Genomic DNA, 20351 nt, shown 5'->3' on the forward strand with positions numbered 1-20351 from the left:
AAAATGTAGGGCTAGCTAAGCTATTTCTTTTGTTGAGTGTCGCTCTTAAGACGAGTTAGAAAACATAATGGGTGGCCACGGTATTGTCTTTATAATGACTGTCTGTTCCTGAATCCCTTTCCTCATCAATTAAATCCCACCAGTATTGCTTAGTTAACTACAGTTAATCAGGAATCTCAACTACCATTTTGTCTGTTTTGGGAGTGACTTTGCCATTATAGAGTTGCTGCCACATAAATATCCAATTGAAATTACTCAAGATACCTGAGATGCCATAAAAATATATTATGTGTGAATTTAGCATGTCGTCAAGTATTTTTACTCTAGCACAGCACCTGATTCAACTAATCACCAAGCCTTTTTTTTAATCACATGTGCGAGTGCTGATGTAGCGGATACCCGAATTAGCATCAATACTGCCTTCCTGAGACCTGAAATACTGGCACCTGGGCTGGGACCCAGACATGCTTCGTCTTTTCTGGGTCACTGGTATTGACAGTGTTTAATGTGCACCTCTTAGGGATGGATGACAATATCCTGATCTAATGACATGAATTGAAAAAAGCAGCCCCATGTAAAGTCCATGTTGTTTTCTAATTTCCCTTCCTTCCCTCTCCTAGGGCTCCTTTCTCTGTCGTTGACTTGTGACTGGAGACACCCACCATGGAGGCTCCCCTTGTGTGCCTGGATGAGGAGTTCGAAGACCTCCGGCCCTGCCGGGTAGAGGACATGGATCGGGCTGTGCCCCTCAGCCGACCCCCCTACAGCACCATCCCCCTGGCCCCAATGGCCCCCCTGGCTCCCATCACTCGCGAGGACTTCTCCGAACTGGAGAACTTCTCAGAGATGATGAGCTTCAAGTCCATGGAGGACCTGGTCAATGAGTTTGACGAGAAGCTGAATGTCTGTTTCCACAACTACAACACCAAGACGGAGGGCCTGGCCCCTGTGCGCAACCAGTCCCACACCGAGGAGGACGAGGAACGGCTGCAGGATGAAGAGTGAGTGTCGGCCACCACCTTTTGTGTTTTTGAAGCTTAAGTCTGACTTCAGCATAAGAAATATGTGCTTTTGAGATACGAGTTAAAGATACAAATGGTGTATCACGGGGGAGCGATTTTTTTTTGTTGCTTCAGCTGCTTGCCTTTTGGGTTGTACAATGCACCCCTGTATTATTTTTGATTACATGGCACATCCATTGCAGCAATCTTCTGAGCAAAGCATTGGTCAGCTTGCTTGTTTAGGTAGTACATCATGTCTGATGATGTCTTCCTCTTCTGTCTTCAAATTGCATACTGTTGTGGCTATACAGTCCCATTCGTAAGGTATACCATTTACTTCAATCAGAGCATGTCAATTCTGGGTTTGGTGTGAAACGAGCAGCTATGAACACTACACCTATGCATTCACTACAGTTCAGATAGAATCCCACAAGGCATCACAGCTATCAGTTAAACAGAGCATTGGCTGATATACCATTACTACAATGAGCTCAGAAAGTATTGGGACAGTGACACATTTTTTGTTGTTTTGGTTCTGTACTACAACACTTTTGGATTTGAAATGATACAATGACTGTGGTTAAAGTGCAGAGTTGGAACTTTAACTTTATCCATATCGGGGGAACCATTTAGAAATGACAGCACATTTTGTACATAGTCCCCCCATTTTACGGGACCAAAAGTAATGGTACAAATTCACTAATGTGTATTAAAGTAGTCAAAAGTTTAGTATTTGTTCCCATATTCCTAGCACACAGCTATTACATCAAGGTTGTCACTCTACAAAACTTGTTGGATGCATTTACTGTTTGTTTTGGTTGTGTTTCAGATTTCAGAATTTTGTGCCACTAGAAATTAATGGTAAATTATATATTGTGTTATTTGGAATAATTTTTTATTGTAAATAAGAATAAAATATGTTTCTAAACACTTCTACATTAATGTGAACGCTACCATGATTATGGATAGTCCTGAATGAATCGTGAATAATGATGAGTGAGAAAGTTAGACGCACAAATCTCTCACCATTACAGTAATAGAGGAGGTTAGCATTTTTTGTGGGGGTATGATATCTGAGTGTCTAACCTTCTCACTCATCGTTATTCACGATTCATTCAGGACTATCCATAGTCATGGTAGCATCCACATTAATGTAGACGTGTTTAGAAACACATGTTGTTTACAATTAAAGTGACTCCAAATGACACAATACATTATTTACCATTAATTTGTATGGGACACAAAATTATCTGAAACGCAACCAAAACAAACAACTTTTTAGAGTCACAAACGTGATGTAGTCATTGCGTGCTAAGAATATGGAACCAAATACTTAACTTTTGACTACTTTAATACACATATAAGTGAATTTGTCCCAATACCTTTGGTCGCCTAAAATGGGAAGACTATGTACAAACAGTGCTGTCGTTTCTAAACGGTTCATCCAGTGTGGATGAAAATACCCTCAAATTGAAGTGGAGAGTCTGCACTTCAACCTTATAGTCTTTGTGTCATTTCACATCCAAAGTGTGTCACCAATACCTTCGGAGCTCACTGTATGTCATTATTTAACATTGTTCAAACAGTACCACTGCATATCTCATGACCCAACTCTCAGATCCTATGATGACCAACGTTGAAGCTGTTACTCAGCCTACCTCACAGCCGACCAAATCGCCCACCAGCAAAAACCACAACAACACACCCCAGCAGTCCACAGTTGGGATAGGCCTTGAATTATTCCATGTATTTTTGTACTCTCTTGTTGGTCTGTCTACTGCCTCTACCAGCAGGCAACCAGAACTCCCATTTGCCAACAGCCTTTGAAGAGAAAACGCAGACATTCTCACATTGGGTGGAAATAAACCCTCTTGCTAAGAATAGCTTTGTTGTATGTGACCTTTGTTGTATGCCTATTGATTCATATTCAGAATTCATGATGATATAATATTACAAAGATGTATGTTGGGGATGCTATTGTTAGCATGTAGGTGTGCCTAAATGACGTTTTTGCTTATCTATTCTACAGTACACCACAGCGTTAGACACCACATCATATGATGTTTCTGATTTGAATGTTTTGAAATTGGTTCCTCCATCACTATATCCATGTAGTGACGCAAGGAACATAGACACATTCACCTGTTGTAAGCTTGATAGATCCTTTATGTTATGCGACATAGTTGTTGGAATGATTGGTTAAATCTAAGTTCCAGATTAACTAGGTTTGCAAATACACTGCTCAAAAAAATAAAGGGAACACTAAAATACCACATCCTAGATCTGAATGAATGAAATATTCTTATTAAATACTTTTTTCTTTACATAGTTGAATGTGCTGACAACAAAATCACACCAAAATTATCAATGCAAATCAAATTTATCAACCCATGGAGGTCTGGATTTAGAGTCACACTCAAAATTAAAGTGGAAAACCACACTACAGGCTGATCCAACTTTGATGTAATGTCCTTAAAACAAGTCAAAATGAGGCTCAGTAGTGTGTGTGGCCTCCACGTGCCTGTATTACCTCCCTACAACGCCTGGGCATGCTCCTGATGAGGTGGCGGATGGTCTCCTGAGGGATCTCCTCCCAGACCTGGACTAAAGCATCCGCCAACTCCTGGACAGTCTGTGGTGCAATGTGGCGTTGGTGGATGGAGCAAGACATGATGTCCCAGATGTGCTCAATTGGATTCAGGTCTGTGGAACGGGCGGACCAGTCCATAGCATCAATGCCTTCCTCTTGCAGGAACTGCTGACACACTCCAGCCACATGAGGTCTAACATTGTCTTGCATTAGGAGGAACCCAGGGCCAACCGCACCAGCATATGGTCTCACAAGGGGTCTGGGGATCTCATCTCGGTACCTAATGGCAGTCAGGCTACCTCTGGCGATCACATGGAGGGCTGTGCGGCTCCCCAAAGAAATGCCACCCCACACCATGACTGACCCACTGCCAAACCGGTCATGCTGGAGGATGTTGCAGGCAGCAGAACGTTCTCCACGGCGTCTCCAGACTCTGTCACGTCTGTCACATGTGCTCAGTGTGAACCTGCTTTCATCTGTGAAGAGCACAGGGCGCCAGTGGCGAATTTGCCAATCTTGGTGTTCTCTGGCAAATGCCAAACGTCCTGCACGGTGTTGGGCTGTAAGCACAACCACCACCCGTGGACGGCGGGCCCTCATACCACCCTCATGGAGTCTGTTTCTGACTGAGCAGACACATGCACATTTGTGGCCTGCTGGAGGTCATTTTGCAGAGCTCTGGGAGTGCTCCTCCTTGCACAAAGGTGGAGGTAGCGGTCCTGCTGCTGGGTTGTTGCCCTCCTACGGCCTCCTCCACGTCTCCTGATGTACTGGCCTGTCTCCTGGTAGCGCCTCCATGCTCTGGACACTACGCTGACAGACACAGCAAACCTTCTTGCCACAGCTCGCATTGATGTGCCATCCTGGATGAGCTGCACTACCTGAGCCACTTGTGTTGGTTGTAGACTCCGTCTCATGCTACCACTAGAGTGAAAGCACCGCCAGCATTCAAAAGTGACCAAAACATCAGCCAGGAAGCATAGGAACTGAGAAGTGGTCTGTGGTTGTCACCTGCAGAACCACTCCTTTATTGGGGGTGTCTTGCTAATTGCCTATAATTTCCACCTGTTGTCTATTCCATTTGCACAACAGCATGTGAAATTTATTGTCAATCAGTGTTGCTTCCTAAGTGGACAGTTTGATTTCACAGAAGTGTGATTGACTTGGAGTTACATGGTGTTGTTTAAGTGTTCCCTTTATTTTTTGAGCAGTGTATATGGGACGATGCTGTACCAGTTAGTTCCTGTTTGGCAGATGGAGAGGTGTGTATGTGTGTGTGTGTGTGTGTGTGTTGTGGACAACACAACAGGCATGACCTGTGAGGTCATGAGTCCCGATGAATGGCTGCTTGTTTCCTGTTTGGCGCATGGCTGGGCAGTGCCACTAAGAGGAGGGTAGGGTGTGGGTGCCATGCCAAGCTGGATGGAAAACAAAGAAAGCGGAAACAAAGGGAGAGTTCTACTCTGGTCATTTTCACAAGGCTGCAGCCTTGATTGGACCGAGGTGCTTATAGTTCGAGGAAGACCTGCACAATGCTGTAAGGGGCTGTTTTTATCTATACTTCTTCACATTGGACACCTTTAAAAAATGTGTAAACTGTGGGCTTTTCTTTAATTGTTAGTTGACAGTGTGCATTGCAGCCTGGAGTGCAATACGGAGGATTATGATGTGCATTTTGATGTTATTTATTATGTTGGCAAGTTGAAGGACAGAATTGGGAACAAAGCACAATTATGTCATGTGAACATCTCCTCCTCTGAATTCACTGTCTGCAAATGGTCAACGGAACACTAATAGAAGGAAATGGCTGCAGATATACAATTGATAATTTCTATCAAATATGATTTGGGTAGAGGAGGGTCATCTAGAGAGGAAGAGAAGGATGGTCCTCTTATGTAATCCATCCTCCTCCTCAATTCTTTAAATCACAAACCGGCACTGGATTTGGGATTAGGCTTCTGTGCCAAACAAAAAGCCTATTTCCAAATAGTTGCAGCCTTGAGGACTGATGGTGTACTGTGCTTTGTTGTGAATGTCCTGATCATTCCAGCATCGTTTGTCTTGTGTTGCAGTGTATGAGATGACCTGTTACAATGTTGGTGGTTGTGTGTTTGTCTTGTGTTGCAGTGTATGAGATGACCTGTTACAATGTTGGTGGTTGTGTGTTTGTCTTGTGTTGTGTTGCAGTGTATGAGATGACCTGTTACAATGTTGGTGGTTGTGTGTTTGTCTTGTGTTGCAGTGTATGAGATGACCTGTTACAATGTTGGTGGTTGTGTGTTTGCATCTGTTTGTTTTTTTTTGTTGCATTTTTACTGTGTACTTCTGTTGTGTTGCAGTGACTGAATGTGTGTTTGTGTTGTCCATGTTTCAGTGTGTGGGATGCGCTGACGGATAACTACGTCCCTTCCTCTGTCTCCAGCTGGGACGACCCCAACTCAGAGGGATTCAACGGCAACCTCTCCGACCAGGAGGTAACATTTTCTAATATACTTCATTATAATTTAAAGTCATTGGAAGAATCGTCTTTCTCTCCCTTCTCACCTGGAAAGACCTGAAACATTTTGAGATGAGTTTGAAAGACTATCTTGAAATTGCATTTTTCTTTAAGACTTTTAGTCTTATTTGAATGGATTTCAGAACAATTGGATTTCAGATTTGTATTATCAATTGGATTCTAGAGCAAGGAATGGGCTTTTCTGCTCAAAACCTCACCTCTTTCATGTGTGACTGACTAGTGTGTTCTGTAGGGAGGCAATATGCAAGGACGTGCTGTAACTGAGCAACATCTTAGAAAAAATGCTAGCTAGAGTGTGCTGGCTGGCTGGCTGGCTGGCTGACTGGATGTCATTCATGCCTTGAGGTTGTGGCGCTGACGTCACCTGACCTGACACCAAAAATCAAGGCTGAGCTGCCTTGACTGCCTGCTACTCAGTATCAGTCAACCACCCTCCTCCTCCTACGCCCTCTCCTCCCCTAATCTGCTCTCACATGCAACTGCAGGCACTCAAAGAGTCAGGGCCAAGGCTCAGGGCTGGGTCAGGGCCAAGGCTCAGGGCTGGGTCAGGGCCAAGGCTCAGGGCTGGGTCAGGGCCAATACGCAGACACACAGTCTCCAGCAGAAGCTATAAGAGACTCTACAGACATTGAAAAAGCAGTCCATCAGCATTTAGTCTTCTATGCCCCCGGTTTAGATAATTACTGATTGATATCCTTGCAGGGATAAACTTGGCTGAGACCAACGGCATAAGAACAATGAGCATCAAAAGCAATATTTTTTAGAGGAAAGTAGAAAACAAACAGTCAATAGATAGAATTATGGCAATTTGAATGCGACTAAGCACAACCCAAACACTTTCGAGATGGCTTCCAAACTCGAGGGGCAGAAATGTTATTTTCAGATGAAGAGCAGAGAAGGGAATGATGGGTTCAAATTTGGGGAATGTTCATTAGCTCCCCAAACGCCAATGCTAATATGCTAAAGCTAAATTCAACATGGGTGAATGGCTTTTCTGTAATCTTATTTTTCGAATGCTAAGATGCTAGCGCTAACACCACTGGGGGTAAACCTTGTTTCCATGGTTTCTATTTCTAATACTAAGAAGTTAAGATTCCACTAATGTGGCTGAAGGGGTTTCCATGGTTTCATTTGTTCTCTCTCGCATTCTCCAGATTCATGAAAAAGAGGAGGAGGAGATGAACGAGAAGAACGACAATGCCAATTGCCTGAGTGAGGAGCCTCTTATCACTGCTGATCAGGTGACTAAAGACACATGTACTTTCTGTTATACAAACAACTTGGTAGTACTTCCAGTTACAGTGCCTTCAGAAAGTATTGACACCCCTGGACTTGTTCCACATTTTGTTGTGTTACAGCCTGGCCTTCACACAATATCCCATCATGTTCAAGTGGAATAATGTTTTAAACAAATTCTTATACATGTATAAAAAAATGAAACACTTAAATGTCTTGGGTCAATAAGTATTCAATCCCTTTGTTATGGCAAGCCTAAAGAAGTTCAGGAGTAAAAATCTGCTTAACAAGTCACATACGTTTCATGGACTCGCTTTGTGTGCAATAATACTGTTTAATATGATTTTTGAATGACAACCTCATCTCTGTACCCCACACATACAAATATCTGTAAGGTCTCTCAGCTGAGCAGTGAATTTCAAACACAGATTTAACCACAATGACCAGGGAGGTTTTCCAATGCCTCGCAAAGAAGGGCACCCATTGGTAGATGGGTAAAAAGAAAACTAAAAGCAGACATTGAATATCCCTTTGAGCATGGTGAAGTTATTAATTACACTTTGGATGGTGAATCAAAACACCCAGTCACTGCAAAGATACAGCCGGCCTTCCTAACTCAGTTGCCAGAGAGGAAGGAAACCACTCAGGGATTTCACCATGAGGCCAATGGTGACTTTAAAACAGTTAGAGAGTTTAATGGCTGTGATAGGAGAAAACTGAGGATGGTTCAACAACATTGTAGTTACTCCACAATACTAACCTAAAAGAAGGAAGCCTGTACAGAATACAAATATTCCAAAACATGCATCCTGTTTGCAACAAGGCACTAAAGTAAAACTGCAAAAAATATTGCAAAGAAATACATTTATGTCCTGAGTACCACTCTTCATATTTTCAAGCATGGTGGTGGCTGCTTCATGTTAGGGCTATGCTTGTCATCTTCATTTTTGAGGGGGGCTAAAAAGAAACAGAATAGAGCTAAGCATAGGCAAAATCCTAGAGGAAAACCTGGTTCAGTCTGCTTTCCAACAGACACTGGCAGAAAATTCACCTTTCAGCAGGACAATAACCTAAAACACAATGCCAAATCTACACTGGATATGCTTACCAAGTCAACATTGACTGTTCCTGAGTGGCCTAGTTACAGTTTTGACATAAATTGGCTTGAAAATCTATGGCAAGATTTGAAAATGGCTGTCTAGCAATGATCAACAATCAACTTGACAGAGCTTAAATAATTATTTAAATAATAAATGTGCAACTATGGTACAATCCAGGTGTGCAAATCTCTTAGAGACTTCCCCAGAAAGACTCACAGATGTAATCACTGCTAAAGGTAATTCTAATATGTATTGATTCAGGTGTGTGAATACTTATGTAAATTATATATTTCCATATTTACTTTTCAATACATTTTCTTACATTTCTAAAAACATGTTTTCATTATGGTGTATTGTGTGTAGATGGGTGAGAGAACATATTTAATAAATTTTGAATTCAGGCTGTAACACAACAAAATGTGGAATAAGTCAAGGGATATGAATACTTTCTGAAGGGACTGTATGTATATTTCTAGCTTATTTAGACAGTAAAAAAAATGAAAGTAGAATACATTAAAGCCCAATAAAATAAGTGGTTAAAAAAGCCAAGGCGAAAAGTATTGCAAGACTGTACTCTATATATTCAAAAGTACATGGACACCCCTTCAAATTAGTGGATTTGGCTAGTTCAGCCACACCTGTTGCTGACAAATCGAGCACACAGCCATGCAATCTCCATAGACAAACATTGGCAGTAGAATGGCTTTACTGAAGAGCTGAGTGACTTTCAATGTGGCACCGTCATAGGATGCCACCTTTCCAACAAGTCAAATTTCTGCTCTGCTAGAACTGCCCTGGTCAACTGTAAGTGCTGTTATTGTGAAGTGGAAACATCTAGGAGCAACAGTGGTTCAGCCGCGAAGTGGTAGGCCACACAAGCTCACAGAACGGGACCACTGAACAGGACCACGGGAGTGCTGAAGCGTGTAGCACGTAAATAACGTCTGTCCTCGATTGCAACACTCATTACTGAGTTCCAAACTACCTCTGGAAGCAACGTCAGCACAATAACTGTTTGCCGGGAGCTTCAAGAAATGGGTTTCCATGGCCGAGCAGCCGCACACAAACCTAAAATTAACATGAGCAATGCCAAGAGTTGGCTGGAGTGGTGTAAATCTCACTGCCATTGGACTCTGGTGCAGTGGAAACACGTTCTCTTGATTGATGAGTCATGCTTCAACATCTGGCAGTCCATCGGACGAATCTGGGTTTGGCAGATACCAGAAGAACGCTACCTGCCCCAAAGCATAGTGCAAACTGCAAAGTTTGGTGGAGACGGAATAATGGTCTGTGGCTGTTTTTCATGGTTCGGGCAGGGCCCCTTAGTTCCAGTGAAGGGAAGTCTTAATGCTACAGCCTTCAATGACATTGTAGACGATTCTGTGCTTCCAATTTTGTGTCAACAGTTTGGGGAAGGCCCTTTCCTGTTTCAGCATGACAATGCCCCTGTGCACAATGCGAGGTTGATACAGAAATGGTTTGTAGATCGATATGGAAGAACTTGACTGGCCTGTGCAGAGCCCTGACCTCATCCCTATCAAACACCTTTGGGATAAATTGGAACACCGACTGCGATCCAGGTGTAATCGCCCAACATCAGTGCCCGACCTCACTAATGCTCTTGTGTCTGAATGGAAGCAAGCAACTGTAGCAATGTTCCAACATCTAGTGGAAAGCCTTCCCAGAAGAGTGGAGGCTGTTATAGCAGCAAAAGGGGGACCAAATCCATATTCATGCGAATGATTTTGGAATGAGATGTTTGACTAGCAGGTGTCCACATACTTTTGGTCATGTAGTATATGTCAAGTAGCTCCATTCTGCATTACCTCTTGGACTACTGCACATGAATAATGAATGCCTGACGACCATGGAATGTTTACCTATTGGTGATGCATAGATTCTTTAAGTGCTATTTGTGAAAGTGTATGTATTCATCTACCTTCCCTCAATCCCTTCCTCGATCACTCTCTCTCCAAGGTCATTGAGGAGATAGTTGAGATGATGGAGAACTCTCCGGACCCTGGTGAGACCGAGGAGGAGGACGAGGAAGAGAGTGGACACTCCTCATCCAAGACCAGCCCATCCCTTCTGGATGAGATTAGACAGCTGTCCCAGGCCTCCAATAACAACATGCCCTCCTATGAAGGTAAGTGTACAAAAACTAATGTTGCCTGAAGGGTTAAACACCAAGTCACATAAACCAAGGAGTTGAATAAACAGAAGAGAGTGCCAATTTAAGCAATTCAACATCCAATTAACATTGTCATTGGAGACACATTTTCCCAAATTCAATTTCCTGTCCATACAATACTGTGTAAAAATAAAGTGACCTTTGATCTCATAGTGGTTAAGTATGTGCTCATACAGCAGAGCTGGCACTATGAGCATTGATTGTGAAATAAATAACATTGTAAGAGACATATGTACACTTGTTTGAGTTCATGCCTAGGATTTAGCTCAGCAGGCTATTGCAGTGCTTGTAGGACTTTGATTGTGTGAGGGGTCATAGTGTTGTCAGTTTACCTGAGTAAACATCTTCAGCCTTCGTCTTCAGCCTCTATGGTGAATGTAGTGCAAAAAGGATAAATAACTGGATAAAGCTGCAGCAGGCATTTTTTCATATGAGTCTCTCGTTTCAGAGGGCCAAGGCACGCACTCAATATGGTTCCCTGTGGAAAGACATATTGTGTGACCATGTGGCTCCCCTGCATGAGAGACATATTTCCTGCTTAGTGTGTGTGTGTGTTTATGGAAGCACATTTGGGTATATGTCTGTGAATCCATATGTCTGTGTGTAGATGCACTGCATGTGTTTGAGTATTTATTTTTATTTGGAATTGGGTGTGTCGTCTTAAATATGTTTTTCGCAAAGTCGGTTTACTTCCAGAAATATAAGTCATATTAGACAGCATCCACAGTCACAGAAACAGTCAAAGGCTAGTTACTCTACTCAGAATGTAATATCAAGGTAATGAAACATTTAAATGGATGATGTACAAGTGATATCATCCCACTTATGTCATCTATCCCTATATTGTATGTACTGAAAACAGCAGGACTATTTAATTCCTGCCCCTTGAGGCCTGAAGTGGTACTTGGCCCATATTCATAAAGTATCTCAAAGAGTGATGATCTAGGATCCATATTGCTTTAAAAAAAAATAATAATAATAATTAATCAAAGTACTGTGCATTCAGAAAGTATTCAGACCCCTTCACTTTTTCTACATTGTGCTACTTGACAGCATTATTCTAAAATGGATTTTTAAAAATCTACACACAATACCCCATAATGACAAAGCAAAAACAGGTTTTTATAAAAAAATATATTAAAAAAATATTACATTTACATACATATTCAGACCCTATACTCAGTACTTTGTTGAAGCACCTTTGGCAGCAATTACAGCCTTTAGTCTTCTTGGGTATGGCGCTACAGGCTTGGCACACCTGTATTTGGGGAGTTTCTCCCATTCTTCTCTGCAGGTCCACTTAAGCTCTGTCAGGTTGGATGGGGATCGTTGCTGCACACCTATTTTCAGGTCTCTCCAGAGATGTTCGATCGGGTTCAAGTCCGGACTGTGACTGGATCACTCAAGGACATTCAGAGACTTGTCCCAAATCCACTCCTACGTTGTCTTGGCTGTGTGCTTAGGGTCATTGTCCTGTTCGCCCCAGTCTGAGGTCCTGAGCGCTCTGGAGCAGGTTTTCATCAAGGATCTCTCTGCACTTTGCTTTGTTCATCTTTCCCTCGATCCTGACTAGTCTCCCAGTCGCTGCCACAGATAAACATCCCAACAGCATGATGCTGCCGACACTATGCTTCACCGTAGGGATGGTATTGGCCAGGTGATGAGCAGTGTCTGGTTTCCTCCAGATGTGACGCTTGGCATTCAGGCCAAAGAGTTCAATCTTGGTTTCATCAGACCGGAAAATCTTGTTTCTCATGGTCTGAGAGTCCTTCAGGTGCCTTTTGGCAAACTCCAAGCGGCCTGTCATGTGCCTGTTACTGAGGAGTGGCTTCCGTCTGGCCACTACCATAAAGGCCTGATTGGTGGAGTGCTGCAGAGATGGTTGGCTTTCTGGAAGGTTCTCCCATCTCCACAGAGGAGCTCTGGAGATCTGTCAGAGTGATCATCGGGTTCTTGGTCACCTCCCTGACCAAGGCCCTTCTCCCCAGATTGCTCAGTTTGGCCAGGAGGCCAGCTCTAGGAAGAGTCTTGGTGGGTCCAAACTTGTTCCATTTAAGAATGATGAAGGCCACTGTGTTCTTGGGGACATTCAATGCTGCAGACATGTTTTGGTACCCTTTCCAAGATCTGTGCCTTGACACAATTCTGCCTCGGAGGTCTACGGACAATTCCTTCAACCTCATAGCTTGGTTTTTGTTCTGAAATTATATAGATAGGTGTGCACCTTTCCAATCATGTCCAATCATTTGAATTTACCACAGGTGGACTCTAAGTTGTAGAAACATCTCTGGGATGATCGTATGGAAACAGGATGCACCTGAGCTTAATTTCTCGAGTCTCATAGCAAAGGGTCTGAATACTTTTGTAAATAAGGTATTTATGCTTTTTATTTTTAATAAATGTGAAAAAATATCTATGGTCATTATGGGGTATTGTGTGTAGATTGACCTTTTTTATATTTAATCTATTTTAGAATAAGGCTGTAACGTAACAAAATGTGGAAAAAGTGAAGGGGTCTGAATACTTTCCAAATGCACTATGGTATATTTTCACAACGCTTAGGAAAACTCTAAACCGATAATCAAAAAGGCAGTTGTTTCAAAACTCTAAGCATATGTTTAATTGACTAAGTACAACATACACAATCATAAAGTCACTTTTTCACCAAACTTAAATCATTGTTTCATCTAGAAATACATGTTTCACATTGCTCATGTTCATATGAAGTTATTGCTTTTCACAATACAGTACTCACATTACTTTTGATATAATTGTCCTCTCATTTGTTAAAATATATTTTACTCTTACTTAATTGATAACTATTTAACCGTTTAGTAAACCTATAGGTTTTAAACTTTGATCTACTACAGATCTACTACAGAGAACTACATAATGAACATGTATGTTTGTAAAGTATAAAAATATAAAGCTTGATATACTGTAATGTACTATAATTTTGATTTTACTTTACAGTAAGTTTTAGAGATGTACTATATGTAACAAATGCATCCCCTAAATAGCTAAAAAGATGAAGCTGCTGGGGTCTTTTTTATGGGGGATTTTGACACTGCTTTACAAACATTGCATTGGCCAATACAGTACTGTAATATCGTAATATATGCCATTTAATATACGTGGGAATAGAACCCACAACTCTGGTGTTGCTAGTGCCATGCTCTTACTAACTGAGCCACAAAGGACCACTACAATACATAAGTACAATACATTATGAAAATACAAGTCAAAGGTTTATGATTGCATCACCATGAGTGTGCCATCCTCCTTCAGGCTATAGATGAGGTATGCAATGACAGACCTATGTCAGCCTTGGATTTGTCATGACAAACATTTTTTCCCCAGGTGCATGAACAATGAAGACATTTGCTGTGATGTCGATGAGAACCTACCAAATGTTCAAGACAGGCTTGGTGCAAACTAGTTACTGCTAAACATTGTTTCTTTCATTCATTTCATTTGATTACAGTACACCTACAGTGTAATTATATCGGAACAATACATGTACTTTTTGCATCGATGATTGTGGAACATTTCTTCAATAATTCCAACTTTAATCACACATGGGATAAAAATGATGGAAATGTGAGTTTCAGTAAATGTTGATGGGTAGTGCAGGTGTATTGCCGAATGTGAAAACAGTGTTATGTACTGTAATTTACAGTACTGTAGCATACAACATTCAACGTTTTGAAACCTGTATCTTGCATTTTTTTTCTCTTGGATTAACTTCTTTTTTTTTATAACTACTGTTCATGCAGAAAATACTCTCATGTTTTGGTGATTAAATCCATTTTCGCTTGCTATTTCACAGTAAACATATATTTTTGGATCAATGGTTGTGTGGTGAAAGATGTCTCCAAACCAAATGATGGCACAATAAAAGGTTTTGAATATAAGACTTACAAGTGTTACCAGTTCGGAGATTTGTACTAAGAGTTTAGAAAATTCACCACATACAGTACTTGTGAAAATAGCACCAAAGCGATAAAAAAAAAAAAAACTGTGATATCTGATCTTAAATCAGCACTCCTACTCTGAGACGCTTTATGAATACGGGACCAGGTTTTATTTTTTACCTAGAAGTTTGTCATTGTTTGGCCAGAGAGTTTACTTCGTCCTGATGCGCCAGGTCTGAGTCAATCCCTGATAATCATGATAACCAGCAATGCTTTGGCCCTCGAGAGAAGCAATTCGATATCCCTTGTACAGTATATAATATTATGCATATTGAATCTCGGTTCACCTCCATGTACAGTTAGCCTGGTCCCAGATCTGTTAGTGACAATGACTGTAGGAGTTGGCTATACAGGACAAACAGATCTGGGCTCCAGGCTAAGGTATAGTAGCTCCATACCAGACCATGCCTCTCTCTCTCTCCAGGCCTAAGTCTGATGCCCAGCTCAGCCCTGGTGGAGCTGCTGTGCCGGGTGGAGTCGGCCATCATGGAGTACTCAGAGGAGCTGGTCACCCAGCTGGCACGCCGTGACGAGCTGGAGTTTGAGAAGGAGGTGAAGAACACGTTCATCACGGCCCTCATGGATGTGCAGAACCGCCAGAAGGAGCAGCGGGACACGGGCAAGCGCCGGCGCCGGAGCGATAAGGGCCTCAGTCTGCAGGGTAACGCGGTAACCACGACCATGGTTGGTGGTACTACTACTACAACCACTGCCCACACGGACTCCAAGCCCGCCTCTATGCCTATGAAGGTAAGCACTGAGGGAGGGATATAAATGAGCGGGGCAGGGCTGGGGTATGTTTGTATGGGCAATGGTATTAGTGTATAGGGTGATGGTGGTGTGTGTGTGTGTCTGTCTGTCACGCACGCACACACACACACACACCACACACACAAGCATGAGTGTCTGTGTGTTAATGTCCATACGGATGCATTTCCAAGCCAGACAGCGCTCTTTCTCTCTCTTTCTCTCTCTCTGCCTCCCACACCGTCATGGATAATGGACATAGAGGCCATTAGGCCCTAACTGCACATATTTATTTTGTTTTGTTATTATAAACTGCACTTACGGGAAGAGAAACCAACACAGTACTCAGAGGACTTGACCATAGGTTCTTAAACAGTAAAAGCATAGACCAGCCTGTCCATATCCAGGAACAAATTAACAACACTTAACAGCCCCTCTTTACTCATAGCAAAGGACACGCTTGTGTTTACCTGTCCAATACCATGGTAGTTTTATCTGTTTAGTAATGACAATGTAGGAATGGAGTCAATTACTGTAGCCCTGATCATGATGTACAACCAGTCTATATACAATTGACGTGGTAATGTCTGATTTTAATGTTACAAGCATTCATGACGGCTCCTTTTAAATTAACAGCCTTTATGAATGCTTTTAGGTTACATGCATTATAAAACACACTATTATGCATACTGTATTCATAAAAGCGCCTCATAAGCTTTATAAATGCATAGATAACTGATAACTGCATTTAGATTGCATCACAAGACAGCTGTCTCATAGAAAGTGTTACTGTGTTGTGGTGACAGAGGGTCGTTGTCACTCACAGCTGGTGATTGTCTGTGTTCCAGCGTTTTAGTATGGAGGGCCTGTCCAACATCCTGCAGACTGGCATCAGACAGACGTTTGGCAGCACAGGGACAGACAAACAGGTGAGACACTTAAGCTTTTACAGCTCCTAGCCACCAAGTATATCAGTGTGTTAAATCTACAATGATTCAACACTGCTACGTCACTTCCCTAACGGTCTCTCTTTGTCTTTGTTGTTCAGTATCTAAACACGGTAATTCCATATGAGAAGAAAGCAACTCCTCCAACTGTGGACGACCTTCAGATGATCACCAATAGTAAGTAGGCGGGATAATGCAGTTGAATGCTAAGCTAATGGGTCGTTTTCCTCGTTTGGGTTCGCTGATCATACGACCACATCCCCAAATGTTCAACTCAGTTTCAATTTTCATTGGACAGACATACAAATTGACCCTCAAAATGCGTTTTGCTCAGTTAGAACCTCCTTTTCAATTTGATTAGTCTCTGTCCCACATAGCAGCTATACAAGTAGCATAGCTCAGAAATGTGCCAATGTTTTTGATTTTATCCCCCACAGTTCTTTACGCCATGAAGGAGGAGAGTGAGAAGGTGCCTACACTGCTAACTGACTACATATTAAAAGGTAACTAATGCTTGATTAGGTTTAGAAACACTTAACATTACATAGGTATTACTCCAATAACTCATCGAATACAATTATATTATCCAAGTAAAGATAACAAAAGTGGAAAGTACAGGATCTACTTACTAGCCTGATACATAAAGGGGCTATCCCACTGGTATAATAGTTAAGTGAACCCTGTTCCGATGGGAAACTCGAGTGTTTGCATATTGAATGTTTAATAGAATCAGCTGAGATTGCACCAATCGGATTTAAACAACACTTCCTACCCTAATATGGCTATTTAAATGGACCAGATCTGCACACACATCATCTGCTGCTGCATTGCGGCTCTACTATAATAATATGGCTATTTAAATGGACCATATGCCATTTAGCAGCCACGTTTATCCAAAGCGACTTAGTCAAGCATGCATACATTTTACATATGAGTGGTCCCAGGAATCAAACCCACTACCCTGGCATTTCATGCGCCATGCTATACCAAAGGACCAAGCTAAGCTGTATGCTTGGCATGTTTTTGCTGCTTAATGTTGCTGCTGCAACTATTGCTGCCACCTGCTATGTGTTGTCTGTTTTCTGCTAGCCTACCACCACCCCAGCCTCCAACCGTTTGGTTTGTTACCATCAGGGGGATTGGAATATCTCTCTCACTGCCTGTAGTTTATTATAATGGTAATGAGTTGTCTTCTATTTTCTAATAAATGGTTCAATTAATGTGAATTTCCTGTCTGAACTTATTTAATTTGAAATGTGCCTGTAAGAAAAAAAAGGCTCATTTTAATGTTTTTCAACTAATTTGATTAGCACAGCTGACGAAGACTAGGTGAAGACATTATGATGGTAATTATTATAACGATGCTTGAAGTATTCCCAATTATCAATCTATTTTTCCTCTCCAGTGCTGTGTCCCACTTAAAGAATTCAAGCCATGGGCTGCTCTCTGACGGAGACTTCTGAGAGGGCTCTCCAATCTGGTAACCATCCACCCCTCCTCCAGTCCAAGCTGCATGAGCTCCCCCCTGTTTCATAATCAGCCATGGATCATTACCATCTAAATCATTGTACCTTACTCATGTAATAAAACTACTGCCTTTTGCTGAGCTCACCTTGTCCTTCCTGCACACTAAGATCCGTCCAGAGCCAAAATGGCAGCCGCCTGAATACTAGTGTATGGGGCCACTGTACCCCTGTTGAAGAACTGACTAACTGATCTCTATTCAGAGCATGATAAGCTAATACTGACCACACAGTTATACAGGGATTCATTTTTAGTTTTATTTTCTATTTTTTACAGAGATGATTTGATATCAGATATTAACATGACTATGTTTTACTTCACTGTACCTCAGGCCTAAAAGGGGTTTGGTTCTTATGTCATTTTGTCTGTCTGCGCATATGTCACCTTGTACAGATTATTGAGGATTGATGGGTTCAACTTAAATGTAGGAAATCTGGACTGAACATTTCTCTCATTATTCGAGGACAATAACCTGTAAACTTAAAAAATTTGAATAAAAAAGCCATTGACCTTTTCTGCCATGCTAGTACTGTAGCTTAATATTACGGGTGCAGTATATTTAAATGTTTTTATTTCAACCAATAATGTTTGAATATTCAGTGCTCTTCAGACTTTTGATAATTTATTTTTACTGTGATCTAATATTTCATATAGGCCATCATGTACTGTTGTTTTGTTTATTTTATACTTTTATTTAATGAATAATCAGAGTATGTGTCAACCCATTCTGTCACATGGAGTTTTATCATTGAGTTTTCATTGTCACTGATGACATGGGCTCATTTGAATACGGTATAGGCTTACTTATTTATGAATTCCTGTGAGCCACGTAGGAGAATACTACATTGCTAATCGCAAGTTCAAATAAACATGCTACCCTAAAACTGTGTGCTAGACGTGTTTTTTTTGTCCCTTCTCTCTCTGCTGACTGAATCAAGGCAACAACCCACTTGGAACAACCTCGAATGTTGTTTTAACATAATTCGTCAACATATTGTGACATGGAATCTACGTGGAAAAGACATTGGATTTGAAAAAAGTAATCAACATAAGTGGTTATTTTAAGGGTGAAATCTCAACCACAGGACTAGGTCGTCATGGTAACTCAACTTCAACACCGAGAAACCTTGTAAAAAACATGTTGAACTTGTACCTTTAAAACAACATCAGATCTTCAACGTTATAGCCACTATCAGAAAGTGTGGGCAGCACTTCCTACTGGAGAATTGAACAATCTACAGCTCCTCTTTGGTCTACCATCTAGGGTTTTGACCAAGTCCAGCGCTGTTTGGCTATGATATTTGTCACTGACTATTACCAATTTGCTATTGTGAGAAGGATTGCTGAAAGACATCTACCTAAAAACTAAATAGATTCACTGTTGCTAATTCATTCCAAAGGGCAAATGAAATGTGACATTTATCAATTATGCTTTTAGGCCTATATTGCATTTGCAGTCATCAACATTTGTTTAAATTCAACCCAGAATTCAACTAAAAATAGACAATACAATAGGCCTAGGGTTTCAAGCTCGTTGATTTCAAATGTAATGATATTTAGTGACATTGAATGGTGTTTGGATGTCAACGCAACCAAATATCAACATTTGAAGGAGATATACTGTATCTTCTGTTTGGATAGTTCAATCTGTGCCACTGACTTAGCCTATGGCTTTAATTTCAGTTTGTCTACAAATGTATAATTTATGTGTTGGATTCACATCTCCATCTCAACCAAAAATGACTTAGATTTGGGGGAAGCCTGGCTTCTCTTGGCATCCACGAATACTCCACTGCCTTTCTGACTTGACTTGAGCTGTGTCTAGTACAGGAGGCTGCTGAGGGGAGGATGGCTCATAAGGGCTGGAATGGAGTAAATGGAATGGTATCAAACACATGGTTTCCATGTGTTTGATGTGATTTGATTTGATTTATTAGGTTCCCCATTAGCTGACGCCAATGGTGACAGCTCGTCTTACAGGGCCCGACATACCAAAAAAGACATTACAGACAAAAGTCTTTACAATTTACATACAGTACATTTAAAACAGGAACATGTAGTGTGTGTGTGCACCTATCAGCTACACATACATTTTAGTGTTTACAACAAATAGGTCACATGGGGTAGAGGCGTAGTTACCTGAGGTGTAGCTTTATTTGTTTTTTGAAACAAGGTTTGCTGTTCACTTGCGCTATATACAATGGGAGTTCCATGCACTCATGACGGTATAATACTGCACGTTCCCTTGAATTTGTTCTGGACATGGGGACGGTGAAAAGACCCCCGGTGGCAGGTCTGGTGGGGTGTGTGTGTGTGTCAGCGCTGTATGTAAGTTGGCTTAACTTGTCTATGCAAACAATTTGGAATTTCCAACTATGTTTCTTATAAAAATAACACGTGGAAACGTGTTCAATGCCATTTAATTCATTCCGTTCCAAATTAAGGTGCAACCAGCCTCCTGTGATCTCTAGTGAAAAGCAACACATTGTATCAAATCAATCAACTGGGTCCGGCCTGAAGCTG

At 41.5% G+C, this 20351-nt stretch overlaps 1 protein-coding gene across 1 annotated transcript; it reads left to right on the forward strand.

The window, feature by feature from the left end:
* Positions 1 to 663: 663 nt before the first annotated feature.
* fez1 (fasciculation and elongation protein zeta 1 (zygin I)) lies at positions 664 to 18712 on the forward strand. The gene is made up of 9 exons (XM_024412990.2): positions 664 to 1001; positions 5966 to 6065; positions 7264 to 7350; positions 10423 to 10591; positions 15035 to 15360; positions 16206 to 16286; positions 16406 to 16481; positions 16742 to 16807; positions 17710 to 18712. Exons 1-9 carry the CDS (start codon positions 664 to 666, stop codon positions 17724 to 17726), a joined length of 1260 nt encoding a protein of 419 aa, XP_024268758.1. The 3' UTR covers positions 17727 to 18712.
* Positions 18713 to 20351: the final 1639 nt, after the last annotated feature.

This window comes from Oncorhynchus tshawytscha, linkage group LG09 (genome assembly GCF_018296145.1).
Source record: "Oncorhynchus tshawytscha isolate Ot180627B linkage group LG09, Otsh_v2.0, whole genome shotgun sequence".
In the NCBI taxonomy this organism is placed as follows: Eukaryota; Metazoa; Chordata; class Actinopteri; order Salmoniformes; family Salmonidae; genus Oncorhynchus; species Oncorhynchus tshawytscha.